We start from the raw sequence: 19,907 nt of genomic DNA on the forward strand, positions 1-19,907 counted from the left end.
AAATCATCTTTGTATTCAACATTATAAATTTTAAGCACGCAAAAATGTAAAGTATGCTCATTATAACCAATACAAAGAGGCACATTGTACACAAATGGAAAGTATAAGAAAAGAAGAGATGGGAAAGGATATAGAGACGGCAAAGGGAGACAGACAGAGAAAAGGTGAGTAAAGGAAAAGGCTAATTAAAAGAAGATATAGACAATGCAGAGAGAGGATTGGGCCAGAAAGATTAAGAAGGTAGTGGCGAAGATTAAAAATGAAAGCAAACAAAAAGCACGTGGATGTTTTATTATGTCTCCCTTGTAACAAAATCAATTGCAATGATATTTATCCTTCAATTACCATGATTACTGCAGTGCTGTACACAAAAATCGTCCATTTGCGGTACCGTTGACAACATTTGAATAAATGTAATTTCAAACAATAAAAAATGATAAGTAGGGATATGAAATCATGAGCATGCTTATCATGTTTATTGCATATTCATTGAAGACAAGCCTCAAACTGTTTCATCAAAAAATAAAGCAAGCTTCGTTATTCCCGGCCTGGTTATATAATCAAATTGTGTTCTTTGTCTAAGTTTGCTTTATCTATTATATTGCATTCAGCGCGAAGTACGACGATACTGAGAAATCAGATTAACAGGTTACCCTAATCGGTCATTCTGTTTAGTAGTCATATTTATTTCAATGTCGATTTCATTCGAAGGTACAAACATGCTCAAATTGCTTTTTAAAGAAAAAAAGAGACATACTCCGAATAGATTTGATGAAACAATTCGAATGGCACTTCCATATTCATAGTTTACTATTTCAATGCAGTATTAAAGCATTATGCATATTACTAGAGGGACACATTTGTCATTATTTGAATTGCCCTTGTTTGATAAAACAATATCGAAGGGGCGCATATATGTACACTTTTCAACAATGGAAAAGAAAACAAAGGTTTCTACAATTTAGGTCCTTTTCAATGAACAATTTAAGTAACCATTACCTGAAGATATCTATCAAAAATAGAAATGGTATTCTGGGACGGAATGATCCAGGGACAAAATGTGACGTGTTTTATCGAAAAATGTGCTGCATGGGCGAAGGTTTTTTTTACTGATTTTTATTTTTATTTTGATTTTTATTTTCTACATTATTTTTTTCTTCGGATACATTCTGGATTTCAACATCTGAAAGATTTTTTTTCCTGATCAAAGAAGTGTGCCACTTGATTCTTTACCGTAAATATACGGGGAGAAATCAAATATATAGATATACCAGAAACCTTTATTTCCTCATTGATATCTAGGGGGATATTAAACAGTTGATTGTGTACAAAGAAGTGCGTTTAAAATTAATATGAATACAGAACTTTCGAAACTAAAATTACCATTTAAAACATTCGGAAATCACACCGAACATTCGTCAATTTAGTGCGTATGATTATTTTGACTTCATTCAAAGTCGTCGAAAAAACATTAAACATGTTAAAGTTTTGGGTTTAATTTGTTTAAGGCTTTTGTATCATGACTCCAGCAAATTGTTTTTTTACAATGTGAACAGTGTTGAGAATATTTGCTTCATTCTTTTATATTTCTGATCCATTAAAGGAATCCAGCCTTGGCCATAAAATGTTGTGTTGCATGGGAAGGAGAAAAATAAATTAAACAGAATGGTGAATATTTGAAAGAAATTGGACAAGCAATAAGAAAGTTATAGCTGCTCTAAAATTGAGATCACTAATACTATGTAGATTTCAAATTGGCAACTGGGTAAGTATATTATGACAAGGGGCAAGGACAACTTTCTCATAGGCCATGTACTTTATTATCAGGGATTTGTGGTTTTCTCCTAAGTACCCATTCCCCTGGGGCAGTAATCTAAATATAACCCATGTAGTATATTGTTTTATGTCGTCATGAAAGAAAAATATAATTTGAAATAAAACTTTTGGGAAAAATAACATTTTAGCCATAATATTTATTGGAGTTCATGGAAGAGTAGTCCTTGCCTTACATCACTATGACATCCCATATGCGGCCAATTTGAAATCTCCATGGGTATAGTGATTACCAATATTTACAAAATTCATATCTTTCTTTTTGGTTGTCCAATATTGTTCAAACTTTCACCTATCATCTTGTCTTATTTTCTTTTCCTTATAAAAACAAGTTTTTATTTGGGTTGGATTCCCCTTTAATCCCTTGCATCGAAATCAAACTGATTGATTCTTCTAATAATTGCTGCATACACAGTTTGTAAGCCTAGATATAAATTAGAGATAGTTTCAGGTATTTGACGCCATCTACAGTGCGTATCAATGAAACGTTCACACTGAAAAAGTCCTGGGAATTGAAAACTATACAATTTGGGGATTTTTTTGCACATACTTCTTGAGTTTGAGGCTCATCTATCCAATGAAAGTTAACATTTTGGCAGAATGTTACACCTCAGTAACCACTATCAATATTTTAAAGCTCGCAGAAAAAAAGTTTGCGCAGAAATGCACGCTGTCAAGGAAATAAGGCGAAAACAAACTCCTCAGTATTTGGGAATTTTTAGCCAATTGAAATACAACATAAGCATTTAATCATTTTGTACTGGTTTTTGCCACCCAATTTTAATCCTATAAAGTAAGCACAACCTTTACCTTTTTTGTGTCAGTCAGATGTGAGGACATAACTCAAAAGTTTATCTCAGACACCCCAGCATTTTTTCCCAAGCTTTTTTTTTTCTAAAAAAGGGGGTTTTAAATTTCTTTACACTTACCCCAACTTTCAGCCTAAGTCATACCATGTGCATCACAGCTCTGTGTAAAGCAGATCATTATGAAGGCCTTAGTATGTACCAAGGCCATCATGATGTCCCCACATACATACATATGTGGGGCTTGGGGCGCAATTGCACTCTATGAAGTGTTTTGGGGTAAGGAAACACGTTAAACCTAAAAATATATCTTCAAACAATCTACCTAGCTAAACTCCATGTTTTCTTCATGATTATCGTCTACTCGTATTCATATAATCATTTCAAAGTTCTGCAAAAACAACATTTTTACGTACTTTTCGAAAGTAAGTAGTGCTCACCCAGGCGGAAAAACCTTTGGACAGTTATATCGTCATTTGCTTAAAGAGATTTGTACCGATCATAAAACGTGGAAGAAGATTCAGGGTATTATATATCATTTCACACTACTGCAAACCTGTTTTTATACGTACTGTAGTCAGTGCTGTAGTTGTTTGATGTATAAGTAAGAAAGTTAGAGTTCATTTATTCCTTTAACTACATGTATGTAAGAAATTATATAAACGAAGTAAGCAATGCAAGGCAAAAAATCAAAGACCGAAAATAAAAACACAACAACCATTACCACATTGTTTGGGGCACATCCCCCCCCCCCTCTCCCATCAATTTATAATGAATAAGCAAATTAAAAATAAACCAATGAATAAACAATTTAAGCGATAATATTGAAAAAAAGTAATGAATGAACAAATTGAATTTTGAAAAGAAGAAAAAAATGATGTATATTTTCCTTTTAATCTACGACCGTCGACCAAGATTTTAAACAAGCGTATGAAATGGTAAAGTGAAATGGTGTAAAATTGTAATTATTTTCTGAACTATCAGGTTTATATGTTACAGTCATACTGTTTTTATAGCTTTATGGCCAAAGCCAGGCAACGACAGTTTTTATATCAATGAATTAATTGGTTGATCAATAATTTATTTCATTTTATATTTCAACAGAAAATGGTATCGAATTGTAACCTACATGTACTGGAAGGCAAACCTTGGTGTTGAAAGCTTCCTTCAATGAATGAGTGATACATTGATACAGAAATGAATATGTATAACAAATCATCACATTTTGATTTATATTCTGTCAAATATGAATGACTTAATTTTATAGATAATGTTTATTTTTTATATTCTCTCTGATATCAGGAAAATGAGGGTGGATATCAACATGATTTGACTTCTACACGTAAAAAGGGCTAACACTGAACAAAACGTTACACAAACAAAACAACAGAACGGTACAAGGACTGTAAAGAAAACTATAACATAAATAATAGAATGACAGCATGATGCAAGAGCGGGACATTTAACAAATCATACATCAGCGCAGTGGCGTACCGTGGGTCACGACATGGGCTACAAATCTAATTTGCACGAGGAAATTTGCCATTTTAAGTGGGTTTTTTCCGGCTTTTACTGCTATCTATTTGGAAAAAGAAATCGTACATCGATCAGCAATCTTTTCCTCTTCCATATGAGACCTAAAGCGTAAAATATTATTGACGTAAGGTTAAGAAAAGGTTGGATAAAAACATGCTTGATTTGTACTTATTCGACGGATGGCTGGAAACAACAAGCACCCCCCCCCCACACACACACACAACAAACAAAAAACAGACAATAGGCTAACGTTGAATGCTTCTCGGGCTGGGGAAGGAAAGCCCTTTATTGTTGCGGGCTGGTTGATTGATAGATTCACTGAATTTATTCTGCTTGTCTTTCAATTCAAACACAAACTGCAATATAAACTCGATTGAAATATAAAGGACATAAAAGAAAAGGGAATCCACTTTGAAGCAATGTCTGCTCATTTCGGTTCCCTGGAATAATGGATTATAATGAAATTATGATAATAATTAAGAATGTTTAACAGAATGATGAAATACGACAAACTGGGCCAAGCGCGTTATGGCTATACACAATGTTCGAACTATAATGATATATCGTTCCACTGGTATCTAGCATCAGACAAATTTGAGTTAAAAAAGTGAATATCCGCATCACTTCATACTGCAATAATTGGAAGAAAATAAGAAACAAAAAATATATATATATCTTTGCAGACGATGCCAAGGATGATAATGTTGAATAGAACTCGTCATGAAATTTCGGACTGTTTTGAAAAGAAACAAGATGAAGTTCCCTGAGATGAGGCATCTTACAAATGAACTGAGTCAGATCACGTGATGCAGACTGACATTGACTGAGATCAATGTAATTGATATCAAGACGCTCAATCTGGAATAATAGTAACGTGATGAAGAAACAAAAATACATCATCAAACAAGGGCCTGACTAAACCATTGAATTCTATTCTACATTGGTTTAAATACCAAACATGGATCATCGCATCATTGGAAATAACTCTTGGTCGTTCACATAATGTTATGAAAATCCCTAAAGCCTCTAACAATTATGATAAATGAAAGGAAAATAATTTTTAATCATGCTATATTTGGTTTACTTTGCATGACTGAGTTAAAACAATGGAAAATGGTGCTACCAATCTTATTTGCACGATAAAATTTGCGATTTTGAGTGAGTTTTTCTTGCTTTTACTGCTATCTATTTTGAAAAAAAATCATGCAACGATTATCCTTCTTTTCCTTTTTCATATGAGACCAAAAGCGTAAAATATGATTGACGCAAGGTTAAGTAAAGGTTGGATAAAATCATGCTTGATTTTTACCTATTCGACGGATCGGGTTGGAAACAACAAGCACCCCCCCCCCCACACACACACACACACGCATAATCGCAGACAATAGGCTAACGTTGAATGTTTCTCTGGCTAGGGAAGGACCCGGGGGGGCACTCGACCAAAAAAGTGGTGGGGGTGTGCCGCGGGCGAGACAAAAAACGGGGGCCTTGGAGCGGGCTTATTGTAAAAAGGAGGGTCCTTGGAACGGGCTTCGGAACGACAAATGTTTGTGAAAACGGGGGTCCTCGGAACGGATCGCCAGCGTGTGAGCGCGTATGCATCCCTACGGAACGGTCATGCGTGCATGATGCAGCTAGCGCGGCCTCCGCCGGCGAGCTCTGCGGCCGCTTTTCACCAAACTTGCAGCTCATTCAACGCGATCGGAGTGGCGTAACGAAAAATATGCGAAGCTTTGGAGCGGATTTCTCTCTCCTTTTTTCTCGATAAGAAGAAAATGCTATGCCTTGGAGCGGCTTTCTTTGTTCTTTTTCTCAACAAGGCAAAAATGCTATGCCTTGGAACGGAAATTTGAGTGTAAAAATGGGGGTCCCCTCCGCGGCACATACCCACTATGCGTTATATACCGAGTGCCCCCCCCCCGGGGGAAGGAAGCCCTTTATTGTTGCGGGCTGGGTTATGCCACTCTAACATGGTGAAATTAAGATTATCATGATTGATTGATAGATCGACTGAATTTATTCTACTTTTCTTTCAATTAAAACACAAACTACAATACAAAGTTAAGTGAAATATAAAGGACGTAAAAGAAAAGGGAGTCCACTTTGAAACAATGTCTGCTCTATTCGGTTCCCTGGAATAAATAACGGATTATAATGAAATTGTGATAATAATTAAGAATGTTTAACGGCATAATAAAATAAGACAAACTGGGCCAAGCGCGTTATGCCTATACACGATGTTCGAACTGTAATTATATCGTTCCTCTGGTATATAGCATTAGACAAATTTGAGTTGAAGAAAGTGAATATACGCATCACTTCATACTGCAGTAATTGGAAGAAAATAAGAAACGGAAAATATACCTTTGCACACGATGCTAATGATGACAACGTTGAATAGAACTCGTCATGAAGCGAAGGACTGATGTCTCGACAATCATCACCGAAACGAAGTTCCCTGAGATTAGGCATCTTACAAATGGACTGAGCGAGATCACGCGTTGCAGAATGACGTTGACTGAGATCAATATAATTGATATCAAGACGCTCAATCTGAAATAATAGTAACGTGATGAAGAAACAAAAATACATCATCAAACGGGATCAGGACAACTACCCCAGGACAATTACCCCTGAGGACAATTACCCCCCCCCCGGACAACTACCCCCCGGACAATTACCCCCGGAGAACTACTCCCCAGACAATTACCCCCAGCAAATCTCCCCTTCTCTCCAGCATCAAGTTTAGAATTAAGAGGGACCTATTGTAAGTTTTGGTCGGTGTCACAGGTTTTCGAAATATTTCATATTTTATCTTACGTTAATAACTTTTTACTTTTTTTTCTTTTATATTGGTTTTTCTCCTGTTCTCTCACTTTTTTTCTTTTTTCCTTTTTTTTAGTGGCGCCTTCTGCATTATGAAAAATGGGGGGGGGGGCTTCTACCTGAAACCTCCCATTTGGCTATGCATATATACATGTACATCAGAAAATGTGTAAAGTGGCCCTCATACTAAGTTTTCATAGAAAGACTCAACACTATTAATCATAACAATCATAAATGCTGAATATCTCTGATTCCAACTAATCTCATTTACTGAAATATTTATTTTGGGTTAAATTTCAGGAAAGATATCAGGCAAATACAGTAGGACCTATAAACAGGATAAACCTGTTATTTTAAAGCAATTCAAGTAACAAGTAGCTAAGAATAATAAAACAATTGGTGCACATTCCATATTAATAATAGTTATACTTGCTTATATAGCACTTAACACTTACTTTGTCAGAAGTCTCTAAGCGCTCTACAGTATATGCAGCATAATATCTTTTAGCGAAATTATTTCGTTAACAAGCGGTTATCCAGAGTCTAGACATCAAGGGCGTAGTTGGAAATCTCCCCGCCTGGCGATCTTGGCGCGGACAGGTGGTCCAGTTTTACGACTTTGTTGACAAAAAATTATTGGCGGGGAGATTTCTTCCCTACCTCCTCACTTTTCTTCGTGGTGTTAAGAGTAGCAGGTCGTATTAACTTCGATCGCTTGTTTGATTATTTCCAATTCCTACAAATTTCCCCACCTCCATTTAGCTAGAAGGGTAGGCGTCTCTTTCCTATTCCATATAGAATTTTGGCTCGTTATTCGCGCTCTGGAGCTATGAGCTTTGTCGCACCTATAGGGTGGGCCGCAAGGGAATTTTCCGTCCGCCCCTTTTCACTCTTTTTAGTACTTTTGGTTTCATATACTTTTGGCTTTGGGTGTTTTGGGGGGTCCGACGTTTTGCCCTTGCCAGAGCGCGCTAAATTTTGCTAGGGTGTATTAGTCAGTTCATCCATTTGTACAGTAATTTACTTTATCATTATATAAACATAAATGTATAACGAGAGGCTTCCTGAGAGGTTTATTACAATTCGCAAAAGAATAATGATTATTAGCGCCCACGTTGGCCTGGTGGGCTACGGCAAGCTGAGAAATCTTGTCGTAGATAGGCCTGTGGATGGATTTATATGTATTTTTCCCTACTTTGGCCACGTGGCAAGCTGGGAAATCTTGGCACGAAATTTAAGTAGGAAGGGCAAGCTGTGAAATCTTGCCATGGTTTTGGGTAAGCTGTGAAATCTTACCATTAATTATCGAACTTGGCAAGCTGTGAAATCTTGCCATGATTGCGGGTAAGCTGTGAAATCTTACCATTAAATATTGAACTTGGCAAGCTGTGAACCTTATAAAAAAAATTGAATGGTATACCATTGACTACCATTTATCATACACCATTGATACACCATTGGAATACCATTCGCACAGCACCCACCATACACCAATGGTATACCATTCAAGCCTCAATGGTATACCATTCAAACTAATTTGAATAATTCGGACCTTACTATTACCATATTCATGAGCACCATTTACCATTCATATACCATTGATCAAACACCATTCACCATTGATCTACCATATGGCCACTATAGACAGGTTTACCATTGACCACCATTCACCATTCAGCCACCATTCACTGGCCTACCATTTACCATTCAGCCACCATTCACTGGACACCATTGGCCTACCAATTACCTTACACCATTCACCATACACCATTCGCCTACCATTCAACATACACCATTCGTGTACCATTCACCATTCGTGTACCATTCACCATTCGTGTACAATTCACCATCCGCGTCCATTCATCGTACACCATTCACTGTACACCATTCGCGTACCATTCGCCGTACACCATTCGTGTACCATTCACTGCTCACCATACACCATTCAACTACCATTCGTCGTACACCATTCACGTACCATTCACCGCTCACCATACACCATTCAACTACCATTCGTCGTACACCACACACCATTCACCATTGATTGACCATTCACTTTACACCATTCTACCATACACCGTATACCATTGACCTACCATTTACAGTACACCATTGGCCTACCATACACCATTGAACTACTATTCACCGTACACCATAGGCTTACCATACACCATTGGCTTACCATACACCGTACACCATTGACCTACCATTTACCATACAACACTGTCATACACACTATACTATTAGTCAACCATTCAAATAACACCATTGGTCATACACTATAGACCACAAGTTCAATGGTAGACCAATGGTTTACACTGAATGGTAGACAGTAGAACAACGATGTGCAATGTATAGTAGGCCAATAAAGTACAGTGAATGGTAGACCATTGGTGAACAGCATATCTCTGGGGTTAGTGGTAGGCTTAATAATGGAATAAGTATACACAAGAAAAAAAATGAAAACAGTTACTTATTTCAAGAACGTCAATAAAATGTTTTTACTATAAGAAGTTTAAGTACAGCATAAATGGCACAGAGTATTCACAAGTATAGACTTTATAATTAAAGCACATAAGTTATTAATATATATGACTTAGCTACTCGTTGATATCTATACTCTGTCAATCTTGTTATCTAAAAATAAACATGCATCAAGACAGAGTTTGATTGAAAAACACAACAAATGAAGGCTAACATTTCCAAGAATAAACCTGTTCTCTCATATTGCTTTTTACATGGATTGAGTACTTGGCAAAACCACTGTTCTGCATACAAACCTGATACTTGTAATACAATAAACTTGACGTTAAATCTGTTGTGTGTGATTGCTTTCAACGACATTAATAAACATTTTTTTACTAATAAGTTCAAGTACAAAAGAGTATTGACAGGTATGGCATAAAAGCACCATATTATGAATACATGTGACTGTGCGACTCCACAAGAGATCAATGATTGCACTCCACATAAATATTATGTTAATCTTCCTATAAACAAATTAACATGTAAGACAGAGTTTGGACAACAAACTAATGAACACCAAATTTCGAAGATTAAACTCAAAATGTGTGATAGCCTTCACATGGCCAAATGAATAAAGGGTACCACACCTAGAAGAAATGAAATATCCCCAAAAGGGGGGAAAATAGTACTCCCAAATTGGTCTCTTTTTTCTTTTCACCTAAAAAGATATATCAATGGCATGTTTCTACATAGAATTGTTAAAAGGTATTACCCGCCTAAGTATCCAGAATCCCTGATAACTTTCCTGTAGAAACAGACGCGATGCGGTTTATTGATAAATTGCATCGCACAAAATACGGTTTCTCATAACCATCTCTCTGAGAGGTGGTTATTGCCATGTTAATCCGTTTAACTTTTCTGTAAAAACACGGGGCAAAATAGCATACGTGTCTGGCTTAAGTGCTTGAACCAAGAAGTGCGATCTCACAGTAAACATATATTCTGGCCGTTTTTTATCTCGCCAGCTGATCGCGAAACGTGTACCTGCTACAATGAGTGAGATCTACCATGAATTTTGAAAATTTTCCTAACGAGATGCAATTTTTGACATACCAAAATGCAATGTGAGGTTATAGGTTGAATTTTCCGATTTCCACCGTATTTGCGATGCGAAATGCAAGTTAATCAGATTATTCAGTCTGTAGAAACAGGTTGGTTTAAGAACGATAAGGTTATTCAAGTCCGGAAAAGATAAACTGTTTTTAATGATTTACTGTAGAAACACGCCAAAAGTTTATCATAAATACAATAATGATACATTAAGAAATAAATAATATATCACACATAGAAAAAAAATATAATGAAAATAAGGAAAGAAAATTATTCAATTTGGAACACTAAAAAACAGAAGAAAAATAGAGACCTTTTTTGCAAAATATATAGAAAATAATATATACAAGATACCCACTTATTTCTTTTCTGTCTATTTTTGTTGTGTTATATTGTCTTACACAGTAAATCAGTAGTCAATCGTAATTTTTTACAACCGAGCTTGGACAAAATTTAAATTCATATAATACAAAAATATATAAATTGTGATCTTGTATATTCATGAGGACTTGCAGAGAACAGTTTTAGCAAAAAATAACAACTTTAATTCGTCAAAACTTTGTTAATCCTAAACAAATTTGGATGAGATTTTCAGTGTTTTTTGTTTGTCTGATGTACACTTTGAATCACATAGCTTTCAGTCTCGAGTACCTCTAGCCCTTCAATCAAATTGGTTGGACGACCGGTTACACTTTACATATAACATAGTTATAAGGAGAATGAAGGGGACCATAGAAAGAAAGCATGAGAAAAGGGGAGATTTTGGTAGGGAGAGAATGAATCAGAAAAGGATCATGCTGAAAATTTCATTAAAATCTGATAATAACAAAGTTATTGAATTTGAAATTTAACAACATTTTGGTAAAAAATTAACCCAATGTACACACGATCGTCAGGAATATTTGTTAGGCTTATTCTATAAAATGAAATAATTATTTCATATTTTCATACATGTGTGTATGATATGTCCCAAGTATCATATCATTATTTCCAGCAATGCATATCTTTACATTAAAGGTCTAGTCCACCACAGAAAAGATTGTTTTGAATCAACAGAGAAAACCAGGCAAGCATCATGCAAAATATTTCATCTAAATCGGATGCAAAATAAGACCCTCACTTTTTGTTTTGGTTTTCATTGTTTGAATTGTACAATATTTCAATTTTTTTACAGATTTGACAATAAAAAATAAAAATAAAACTTTATTTCATAGGACAATGAGGAGAAAATTATAATATTTCATATTTAAAAAACAAAGAAAAGTGAATGAGTGATGTCATCAGTTCCCTCATTTGCATACCGACCTGGATGTGCATGTAACCAGGCCTGCCAACTTCTCCGGGTTTTCCGGAGTTTCTCCGTTTTTCAGAATTTATAGCGGCCCAAAAGCGGAGAACTCCGTTTTCTTTGTATTTCAGATGATTTTCTTTTTTCTTTGGGAAATGACGCACTTTCCGTCTGCATCTATCTGCCTACGGCTCTCTTCCTCTCTCTCTGAGTCCTCTCAGCTCAATGTTACATTTACGTACGTACGCACGGTAGTATATACCGTGCGTAACGTTAATTAAACGCATGCACTACGCGCGCGTACGTGGAGTTCAGAGTTCAATGGATAAGAACGCGTGATGGGCCTGTGGTCTCACGGGCCTAATCACTAGTGGCAGGCCCTAGATATTCATTCGAGCCAACCCATTGCTATTTTTTTTATTTTGATATGGCTGATTGACAAAGTGTAAGCATATGATTGTCCATCTAACACTGATTCTATTTTTGGTAATTACTGAACTTCCTTTTCCCTAATTGGGAAGAAATATCACCAATTTTGGACTATATTTTGACTGGCGGAAGGATTACGGCTATTTTGCTGTTTGAGTTGATGAATCTGCTCCCCCCGACGGTGTCTTCAAACACGCCAATTTATTTTTAAAATGAGCCGGTCGAGGGACCCTTTTCTGGTCAGATATGGATTGCCAGATATAAATCCTATCCACTGGTAGTAAGCATTCGACCCCCGAATTTCATCCTTATTTTTTATGAATTTTTTAAAGTGCCAATTTAACACATGAGTCTATGGGGAATGAATTAGGCCTGTGAGACCTATAGGTAACCTTGACCATAGCCTATTACATGGGGAATTCCTTAGTGGATGAAATACCTGCCCAACTCTTCAGAAGCAGATTGTTTTTCTAGTACTTAGTAGACATGTTTCAATCATCAAGAGGTCCAAAAACTGAACTTCATGGCTATACAAGGCTACATAGGGGGTACTACAGGTACAATGTAACAAGTTGTTGTTAGTAACTAACTCTGTGTTTGTGTACCTAGGCTAGGCTGTGTTGTAGGCTGTGCGTGTGTTGTGCACTGTGTTGCTTGCATGTTGTCGTGTGTTTTCGTATACCGACGAGCGCTGCTGTAAATCGTGTATTGCACCCATCACGAGATAAAGTACACATTAGATACGCCTTGCATCAATTGCGCTTGTGAAATTGGTTCATGGGGAAGGGAATGAGAAGAGAAAACTTTAGAATTTGGCTGAAGAGTGATGGATTCAAGAGGGAGGGGGGGGGAAGAAAAGCATAGCTAGTATCTTGGGGGGGGGGCTGAGAATGAGTTCTACTGCTATCTTGTTCAACTTTTAGTTTTACTGACTTCTAGCCAGACTAGCCCCCATCCATTTAGAATACAAGCCATCTAACCCCCTGTCTCTTTCTCTTACACCCTGGCTTGGGCCCTTGTCATAGGAAGATGTGAATGTATAGTATGCTTGTATATTGATTCTCATTTCTTTTTATTGTTATCTAATTAAACTCATGTGAATCTGGTATTTATATTGTGGGCAGATCTTCAATCCAGATATGCACACTATTCATATCTTCAATTTGAATGATAGGATTTGGGCCCTACATTGCATCCATTGTTGAGCTACATATAGGCATGTAGGATGTGTGTAAATCCATAGGGCACTAGACATTAGGAGTAACATTAGAAATGGTCATTACATAACACATCTGTATATTTCATGCATTTCTTTGTGATAAAGTGAGTGTACAGATGTTAAAGAAAAGCCAGGAAGGTAAATTAAAAAGAAACCTTCATGTGCCATACATTACAGGTCTCACGGGCCTAATCACTAGTGGCAGGCCCTAGATATTCATTCGAGCCAACCCATTGCTATTTTTTTTTATTTTGATATGGCTGATTGACAAAGTGTAAGCATATGATTGTCCATCTAACACTGATTCTATTTTTGGTAATTACTGAACTTCCTTTTCCCTAATTGGGAAGAAATATCACCAATTTTGGACTATATTTTGACTGGCGGAAGGATTACGGCTATTTTGCTGTTTGAGTTGATGAATCTGCTCCCCCCGACGGTGTCTTCAAACACGCCAATTTATTTTTAAAATGAGCCGGTCGAGGGACCCTTTTCTGGTCAGATATGGATTGCCAGATATAAATCCTATCCACTGGTAGTAAGCATTTGACCCCCGAATTTCATCCTTATTTTTTATGAATTTTTTAAAGTGCCAATTTAACACATGAGTCTATGGGGAATGAATTAGGCCTGTGAGACCCTGTGCTCCGTGTGTGCATATACGAAGCGCAACAAGCCACGGCCAGCGCGCTATTTATCCGACAGCGATCGTGTGTATTGACATTGGACAGTTCGCCCGCGATCGCGAGGATTCATAGCGCGTGTAGTGCGAATGTAACTCTATGCATACGGTACGATGCAGACCAGCGCTTGTGTGCCTCCGCTACTACTATACTACTACCGTTCTGGAATACCGTGTGGGAAATGGATTATTTCGCCAGCTGAGGGTTTAGAAACGGTAACATTTTAAACTAATATCTTCTCATGATATTTTATATGTGCTTTGTGCTTAGTGAGCTAAATGCTTTGGATTTTACAAGTCTGCCGTTTCAGTGCCGATTCTTGCAAACTTTTAGACCCCTGCTGTATTTTTTTTTTAGTCTGTGAACTGTCATGACTGTGTGAATGATCCATGATGCCAAAAGCAAAAGGGCACACTCAAAAGTTTCGCGACGTTTACAAAGATATGGACAAACTTGAACAAGAATTCAATCTGTATCAAATAGATCAAGATGTTGATGAAATTGTTGCAAGTTCAAATACAGACAGAATCGATGAGAAATGGCACAGGATATCACAAGGCACACAGAGAAGTACTCCCTCCTAAAACAATGAAAGCAGTTCTGCTAATTTTTCATAGCAACAGTGACTGTGAAAGAGTATTTTCCATCGTGGTAAAGAACAAAACTAAGCAGAGAGCAAGCCTGAGCACAAGAACATTAAGTTCTCTGATGGTACATGAATTGGCTATGGAGAGTAGAAAGAAACTATGCCATACTTGTACTTACTCAAGAGAGGTAATACATGGTGCCAAAAAAGCCACTTATGAAAGGCTCCAGAGAAAGGACAAGGCATAAAAAGCTCAAGAAGGGCTCCAGAAGGCTCGTTTTTAAGGTGAAATTTCCTAAATGTCCTCCAGCTTCAAGGGGGATCCGCCCCCTTGCACCCCCGCCGGGGCCTTGCCCCTGGACCCAACAAGGGGCCCTAAGGCGGGCCCCTTGACCCCCGCCGTTGGGAGTTCGGCTTTCCGCGCGATTCGTTGACTCCTTTTTTCCATTTTCAAATGTTGGCAGGTCTGATGTAACTATTAAGTGAAATTGAGCGAAACTTAAAAATGTCATACCTTTCTTATTTTTCATCCGATTTTTATGTTTGATTTTTCTCTTTTTAATCAAATCAACTTATTTGTTAGGGTGGACATGTCTTTGAAATAAATTTTCACTCCATTTTTTATAGTTCTCGGAGGACAAAATGTAAATTAGCGCGACTTCTTGTAATAAAATACAAAAGAACAAGTGGGGATATGACATCAGCTGGGAACGTCATGGTCTAGTGGTTCTGACTCTCACCTTTCAAACAGAGGGTCGTGAATTTGAGTCCTAGCCATGGTGTGTTTTCCTTCAGCCCGAATTTCATCCACACTGTGCATCACTAGACCCAGATGAAGTGAATGGGTACCCGGCAGGATTAATTCCTTGAAGCTGTAATAAGAAATATTGGATGAAAACAATGCAAAAGACAGTATATTAGCTAAGGGTTCAAAATATGAATGCTTGTCATGTGTGTAAGCTTTCTTTAGAAGTTCATATATTTTTTTATATATTGAGAAATTTGCAGTATACTCTACCATTCAATTGAATGATACCAATTAACAAATATCAACAAAACATTTTGTAAAATATGATAAATAAATTTATGTTTAACCATAGATGGGTAGACAATAACCTATTTTATAATGGGAGGTTGCCCCAATGATGACAAATACCACAACAAATGAATACCTGGGGAAAAAGTGTCCACCCTTCCCCCCCTCAGCCAACATACTGATTTTTTTCTGGGGGGGGTGTCAGAAAAGACGTGTGCTCCTCTAAATAGGGATGACATTTGTCCTTTCTAAGGATTTTTTACCATTCCTGACAAGGTTTTTTTTCAGCTATGCCACTGCAGGAATACAATCTGTTTTATCTCATGAAGCTTTGCATTTTTTTCTACTGAAGAAAATTCTTACACACCTACCTTTCATAAACTCCAATTGTTTCTTGTACACGGTACGTTTTCTGTGTTCAACACCCGTCGTGTCATTCCAAGATAAGGCTGGATCATCTACCTTATCATCCAGTGTATCCGTCGTCCAAACTTTGAAAATGAAATAAAATCAATTTAAGTGTTGTAAAATCTGCATGTATATGCAGATACAAACAAAAATAGAATACTAATATAGTAATAGAAAAATAATGATCTTAGAACTTTAATGTTAAAGATATTTTTCATGGACCTCTGATTACCAGCCCAGAATTTAGGATAAAAATAAGGAAATGTGATAGTATTTCAGCGTAGTTCAGACAAGGCTGTATTATAACTGTGCATGCTTTATACTAGTAATAGCTATGTCATCTGAAATCAAATTTCTAGAGCAGCAATTTTCAAGAGGGTAATCGATGACATAAATTCCATTTTTCTGGTATTGACAATCGCAGAAGCAGATCCAAGTGGGCACATTTGACCTGTGCCCCCACCTTGAGAGCAATAGTTGATGTGTTTGATAAAAATGTGGCTTTCTTACACAAGTGTTCTCCCCCCCCCCCCCCCCCCCTTCGAAAGTTACAGCAAATATTTATATTAAAAATATTGTCTCATACAAGAGGATCTCCTTTTTGGTTTGCTTGTTATTTAAAGTTTCCTTGGGAAAATGTGCCCCACTACCCCCTTTGAGAAATCATGGATCCGTTCATGGACAATCATATGCCAGTGGATGAACTCCAGACGTTTTTTAGGCAAGTTTTGATCAGTAAATAAATAAAAACAGATAAAATGTGATCACAGGACAAACTTAACTTTAAAAGAGGATAAAATTTACTTTAAAAATTGATATGCCTAGCCCCATGAAAGGATCTAAGAATACCCTCCGGCACTAATGCAGTTTCACACCAGCCAACTCACAGTGAACAATTGTGTACAACGGATAGCGGAGCGTGAACGTAGCGGTCGTGTACATTTTTGCTTATTACATGACGTCATCCAGCCAATGCCGAGAACCAATTTATGAATGAAAATATAGTAAGCATGCGCAGTGCAAGCCTTTTGTTTCCCCACACAGAATTCCACCAAAACAAGTGTGCAATTCCCTATCACCTCGTACCAAAATCGACCTAGAATTTCAATTTTCCTATATTTTATATGAATTATGAAAGGTATTCTCGGAGGATCTATTTTCTCACCGATACCGGACAGGTAAGCGAATTTTGAATACTTCTTGCTTTTCCGTCAAAATCTTACGAATTAGCGTCTATATGTCATCGTGTTCGTTGGAATTTGTAGAGTCTATCGCAACGTGCATAAAGTCAATTGGCTTCCGGGTTTCGGAGCGTCGCGTGAATATGCATGAAATTGCAGTTTCGATAATTTTCGATCGATACCGGAGCGATCCGATCACGAACTAAGACCATTTACCATGTACACAACATGACCGGATATCGTTATCGATACTTCCGCACGCAGTCCAAAGGAATTATTTTTGGGACCACGTGGTCATGACGTGATCTGCGCTATTGACCAATCAGCGGTCTTTGAATCGCTGTGCGGAGACGATCTATCCGTTGTACACAGTCTATGGACAATTGTTCGTTGTGCATGCAACTTCAAGCAAAACTCCCCACCAGAATTGTCTACACACATTTTGAGATCAATACACAATATGCCCACCACTTTTCAAAATATTGCGGATCGCTTGGATTCGCCGTCATGTTGATATGGACCGAAGTTATGCGATCAAAAGATTCGCATGCGGCATGCTGGCAGTTTGTTTGCCACATGTTAGCATGATTTGGTTGCTAACTTCAGTCCATATAAATATTACGGCGAATCCGAGAGATCCGCGAAGTGATGTCTACGGATTAGATCAACGACGTCGAGATCGAAGACTAAATACAGCCATTCCCAATATTTTGAAAAACGGTGGGTATATTAACATCGAAATGTGACTGAGAGACCTGTCATGACATTTGGGAACAAGTTTTGGTGATGAGGTATGCTGGTAATCGGCCGGTGCAAAACTGCATTAGCGCCAGTTTTCTCTGCATATTTATTGCAGCCTCTGTAGAAAAATTGAATAGGAATCGTTTGTCACTCCGTCCAGTCACAGTTCCACACACAAAGTGCACATTTTACCATTGAAATAGTATGTGCAATGAGTGGTGTGTACAGTGTAGCAAAGTTATAGACCTGCGTAGCCTTTATCATTTTTTAAACTTTAGGACCCTTACCATGTTTCACCTCCATTTTATCTCATTTACCAACATCTATCAACAACAACAACAACAAATTATAGGCCTAATTTCAAAGCAATATTTGTCGGCAAGTTTTCAATTTCAGTAAATTAACGTGTGCAGTAACGGTCTATTTATTCACAATTAAAACTTTGACAGTCTTGACATTAGCATTAACAAATCATTCATTCACGAATTCAATGTATTCAGAGATGGTTTTTGTAAAACATTGACAATAAACATCAGGCAATATGAGCGAATTACTATTCAATGCTCGCCGATCTTAACTCTGCCAATACAAAGCATAAACCATAAGCACTCCCTATCGTCAAAGCCACGTCCCGGCCCGTAGAGCAGCGGCCAGCGCCAACGGGGCAGTGACGGTGGCAGTGCAGTGGTCGTGCATGTCGTGGCAGTACAACGACATCTAACATTTTGAGACAATTTGAGAAATAAATCAAAGAAAATTGTTATAGAACTTACTGTTATAGCCTTCTACAAATGACTTTGAAGTCGCTGTCCGAATCTGACTCGTGTTCCTTTAGTTTTTGATGAATTATCGACGGACTTATCAACAGCAAAACGGTAGTACCGGTAGATCGAGTTTTCTTTTTCAAATATTGCACTTGGCGGTTAGCCGTTCGCGCGTGCGTAGTGCGAGAACAACACGTATAATAGAGCTACCTGGCAAGCAGCCAAGCGGCCCCTCTCGCCAAAGCATATGGGGGGGGGATAAATTATGACAAAATATGGGGGGAGGGGACTTCTTCGCCAAGATAAATACACATCCCGATATGGGGGGGGGGTGAATTAAAACCAAATCAGGGGTGTCTTCTTTTTCCTCTCGATTGGTTCTGGGTTGGAAACCATGATGGCGTGAGTGCATGCCACTGCCTGTTTTCCTTGGATCTTGGAATCTATGAAAAAAGTTTTCGATCCCTTCACTTTTTTTCCTGTTCTCTCTGTTATTTTCTTTTTTATTTTCGTTGTCTTTTTTTCTTTTCTGTTAATCTTTCTTTTCTTCTTTGCCTTTTTTCTTTTCTTGTTTTTTCCCCTTTATATATATATTTTTTACTCACTCTTCTTCCCTTTTAATTTGCTTTTGTAATGATTGAAATTGAGATTTCATTCAGTAGATTTCTTTTCTGTTACATTGTACTATACCCTGTATGGCGGCAGGGAATTTTGATAGGGGTGAGGGAGCAAGACCATGTGGATAAATCATTTCAATCAAGTAATGCCGGCCTATAGAATAGCTCTCCTCTTTATAAACGCCGTCCACAAGTGGGAAAGAATATTTAGAGCCTAAAATAGAATTAGAATTTTGGAAATATCATTTGTAAAAAAAGGGTGAAATATTCATGATTGGAAGCAGCTATAATAGCGTACAAATGGGTCAGATGGGGCTTTTGACGTTGCAGACAGACCAAATCAGGGTTTGCGGATGGGAATTTGATAGAGGTTGGGGG

The 19,907-nt window shown here is 37.5% G+C and overlaps 1 protein-coding gene and 1 long non-coding RNA gene across 2 annotated transcripts; both read right to left on the reverse strand.

The window, feature by feature from the left end:
- Positions 1-3,764: 3,764 nt before the first annotated feature.
- Positions 3,765-6,724, reverse strand: LOC121413093. The gene is made up of 3 exons (XM_041605857.1): positions 6,540-6,724; positions 4,861-5,033; positions 3,765-3,804 (listed from the first exon to the last, which is right to left on the reverse strand). The coding sequence occupies exons 1-3, from the start codon at positions 6,645-6,647 to the stop codon at positions 3,765-3,767; spliced, it is 321 nt and encodes a 106-aa protein (XP_041461791.1). The 5' UTR covers positions 6,648-6,724.
- An 8,914-nt stretch (positions 6,725-15,638) lies between these two features.
- Positions 15,639-18,962, reverse strand: LOC121412756. The gene is made up of 3 exons (XR_005969666.1): positions 18,922-18,962; positions 16,190-16,309; positions 15,639-15,654 (listed from the first exon to the last, which is right to left on the reverse strand). It is a non-coding gene; the product is annotated as an uncharacterized LOC121412756 (long non-coding RNA).
- Between the last annotated feature and the right edge of the window lie 945 nt (positions 18,963-19,907).

The sequence above is a fragment of the Lytechinus variegatus genome, chromosome 4 (assembly GCF_018143015.1).
Source record: "Lytechinus variegatus isolate NC3 chromosome 4, Lvar_3.0, whole genome shotgun sequence".
Classification (NCBI taxonomy): domain Eukaryota; kingdom Metazoa; phylum Echinodermata; class Echinoidea; order Temnopleuroida; family Toxopneustidae; genus Lytechinus; species Lytechinus variegatus.

Excerpts from the sequence above, each read along its gene's own strand:
- LOC121413093 (XM_041605857.1), bottom strand. The coding sequence starts at position 6,647 with ATGCCTAATCTCAGGGAACTTCGTTTCGGTGATGATTGTCGAGACATC. Across the intron at positions 5,034-6,539 it reads CATTAGCATCGTGTGCAAAG|ATTGAGCGTCTTGATATCAA; the intron begins GTATATTTTCCG and ends CTATTATTCCAG. Across the intron at positions 3,805-4,860 it reads ACATTATCATCCTTGGCATC|GAAGCTTTCAACACCAAGGT; the intron begins GTCTGCAAAGAT and ends CATTCATTGAAG.